Below are 2,657 nucleotides of genomic sequence, written 5' to 3'. Positions count from 1 at the left end.
CTATAAGTAATTCGATGGAACCCAAAACTTCTCTGGTGGCTTGTCATAGGCTCGAACCACTTGGCTTGATGGTGCCAAATCATCTTTTGAATGACCAAGCTTAGTGAGCACTCGATAGGGACATACATTAATTGCAGATCCGTTATCCACAAGAACTCTAGGTATCGTCCATCCATTGCATCGAACAGTGATGTGTAATGAATTATTATGGTTTGAAACTTTAGGGAGATCTTCGTCCGTGAACATGAGAGTACGGTCTACACCATGAATAAGGCCTACAATTTGATCTGGAGTAATAGAGGGGTCAACTGAAGCTCCATTCAAATGCTTAAGGACCGCGTTTCGAACAGGTTGCGAGTGCATAAGCAACTTCCATATAGAAACATTAGCATTGACCTCCTTCATTCGCTTGATAGCATCATCTTCTATGTTAACTTCATCTACCATTAGTTCTTTCCCTTTTTCTTTTCTTCGTAAAGCATCTAATGGATTATCTTCTTCAAGGTAAGAGGGCTTGAAGTGTCGACCTGCTCGAGTTAAATGGGATACTTCCACTACTTCATCATCACTAAGGTCATCAAGGCATATAGGGTGCCTATAGTTGTTTGGAGTGGAGAAATAAGCTCCCGTGTTTCTTTCAACAATAGCCATTACAGATGCAGCATCTTCATCTTCCTCACGATCCAATATAAAGTATGCATTGTCGTAATCTATAGCCCCACACATCATAGCAAAAGGATCCTTGCGGAGGGTATAGTTGTGACCCCTTGTCTTGATGATTCTATGAGAAGCAAGTTCATTATCTAGACACCTGCCTATTTCAGTCACTGGTGCTTCACATTCACAAGATTCATTTCTGGTGATCGATTGGGTTGGGTCAAAATCATTTGTGTAGGTAGAGATGGCATTTATGGAGGTAGGGGGTTTGTGATTTTGAAGGGGGTTATTTGTGATGCTAGGTTGCGTGTTATTTGGTTTGTTGGCTAAGGTTCCAACAGAGATCCTTCCACCATCTATCAAGTCTTGTAGTCGATGCTTGAATGTCGTACAACTTTCAATGTCGTGCCCGACTCCTTGATGAAATTCACAATGTTTTTTTGGGTTGTACGTTGGTGGCGGGTTCCTTGGTGGAGGTCTTAGGTTCAAAGGTTGGATGAGATTAGCCTTTTTTAGTTTGGAGAATGCATGGGCATATGTCATATTTAAAGGAGTGAATTCTCTTTGGGGTCGGAGTTGAAATGTCGAGGTTGCCCCAATGTTGTATATCATGTTGGTAGGCTTTGAAGCAGATGCATCATTATTGGTGATCTTCTTATTGGCCCCGAACCTTGAACTATATGATTTGACATTATTAAAGTCTTCCTTCTTGATCTCTCCCTTATTTATGGCGTCTTCAACCAATGACCCAGTTGAGATAAGAGCTTTAAAAGAGGGGAAGTATTGATAAGCCATCTGCTTTTGATATACAGGAACGAGATTTTTCACAATCATCTGCAATTGCTCTTCTTCATTCGGCCTATTTATCATTTTAGCTGCTTTATTTCTCCATCTAGTAATGAAGGAAGAAAATGTTTCATTAATATTCTGTGTAGTTGTCTCCAAATCCCTTCTCGTGATATCAATTTCCTCATTGTATTTATATTGGTTGGAAAACTCTCTCACTATGTCGGCCCAAGTGGATTTCTTTGAATTTTCCAGATTCAAAAACCAATGTGAAGCAGCTCCATCAAGATATTGTTGAAATAACTGAGCCATCAATGGTTCATCTACACCCCAAGGGCTCATAGCGCCAACATAGAGTTTTAAGAAGTTGGTAGGACTTCCTGTTCCGTCAAAGTGTGAAAGGACAGGCATCTTAAAACCATATGGGAGGCGCGCTTTAGGAAAGAGAGTTAGCCCATGGATGTCCATCCATGGTTCGGCTTGAGTGATACCTTTCAACACTTCTTTCATCCTGGTCATTTCCTCTTCAATCTTGGTGGGAATATCCCTGTCATTGTTTCCAACTTCCAGTGGGAATGGTGAGGCTACCTCCGATTCTGGCACATTAGGATGCATCTGTGTGTTTTGTTTTATGAAATTCACCACAGTTTGCTCTACAGTAACTTGTCGTTCGATTATGGCTTGCATCATCCCCTTAAGTTCCACGAAAGGATCTAAGCTGAAGCTCGAATTTTGTTGCTCATTGTTTGAAGTTCCAGCCATGCTACTACAGCTGGGAGAGGAGAATATGACTGGTATCGGGCAAGGGGAGAACTCTGCAGAAAGGGATCTTCTACAATTAAAGGGGCTTGGCGAACAAGTCAAGATCCAGCACGTGTCCATATAGAACTCCTGTTAACGAAAATGACATGATAATGTGATAAGAAAGGAAAAAAGGAAAGATGTTAGTATTCATGATAAATATAAAAAAAAAAATACGACTAATGAATATTTAACTGAGATATGAACACCTAAAATACCAATTAATATGATTATATAAACTTATTTGAAAAGATTCCCCTTTTCCAAAAAAAAAAAGAAGTTTTGTCGGGGTTCATAGGTTTTCCTCTAGCTTGTGTTAGAAGTTTGGAGATTTTGTTTGTTATCTCCTTATGTCTTGAATTTCGTGACACGCTATCGGTGGGTCCAGTACAAAATCTAGCCTATATATAAGT

General features: G+C 40.0%; 1 protein-coding gene across 1 annotated transcript; it reads right to left on the bottom strand.

The window, feature by feature from the left end:
* LOC110713586 lies at positions 1-2,205 on the bottom strand. The gene has a single exon (XM_021892035.1). The coding sequence runs from the start codon at positions 2,203-2,205 to the stop codon at positions 1-3; it is 2,205 nt and encodes a 734-aa protein (XP_021747727.1).
* Between the last annotated feature and the right edge of the window lie 452 nt (positions 2,206-2,657).

Source organism: Chenopodium quinoa, unplaced genomic scaffold, assembly GCF_001683475.1.
Source record: "Chenopodium quinoa cultivar QQ74 unplaced genomic scaffold, ASM168347v1, whole genome shotgun sequence".
Lineage (NCBI taxonomy): Eukaryota > Viridiplantae > Streptophyta > Magnoliopsida > Caryophyllales > Amaranthaceae > Chenopodium > Chenopodium quinoa.
The sequence above is the reverse complement of the archived record's forward strand: the minus strand, read 5'-3'. Positions and strand labels throughout refer to the sequence as shown.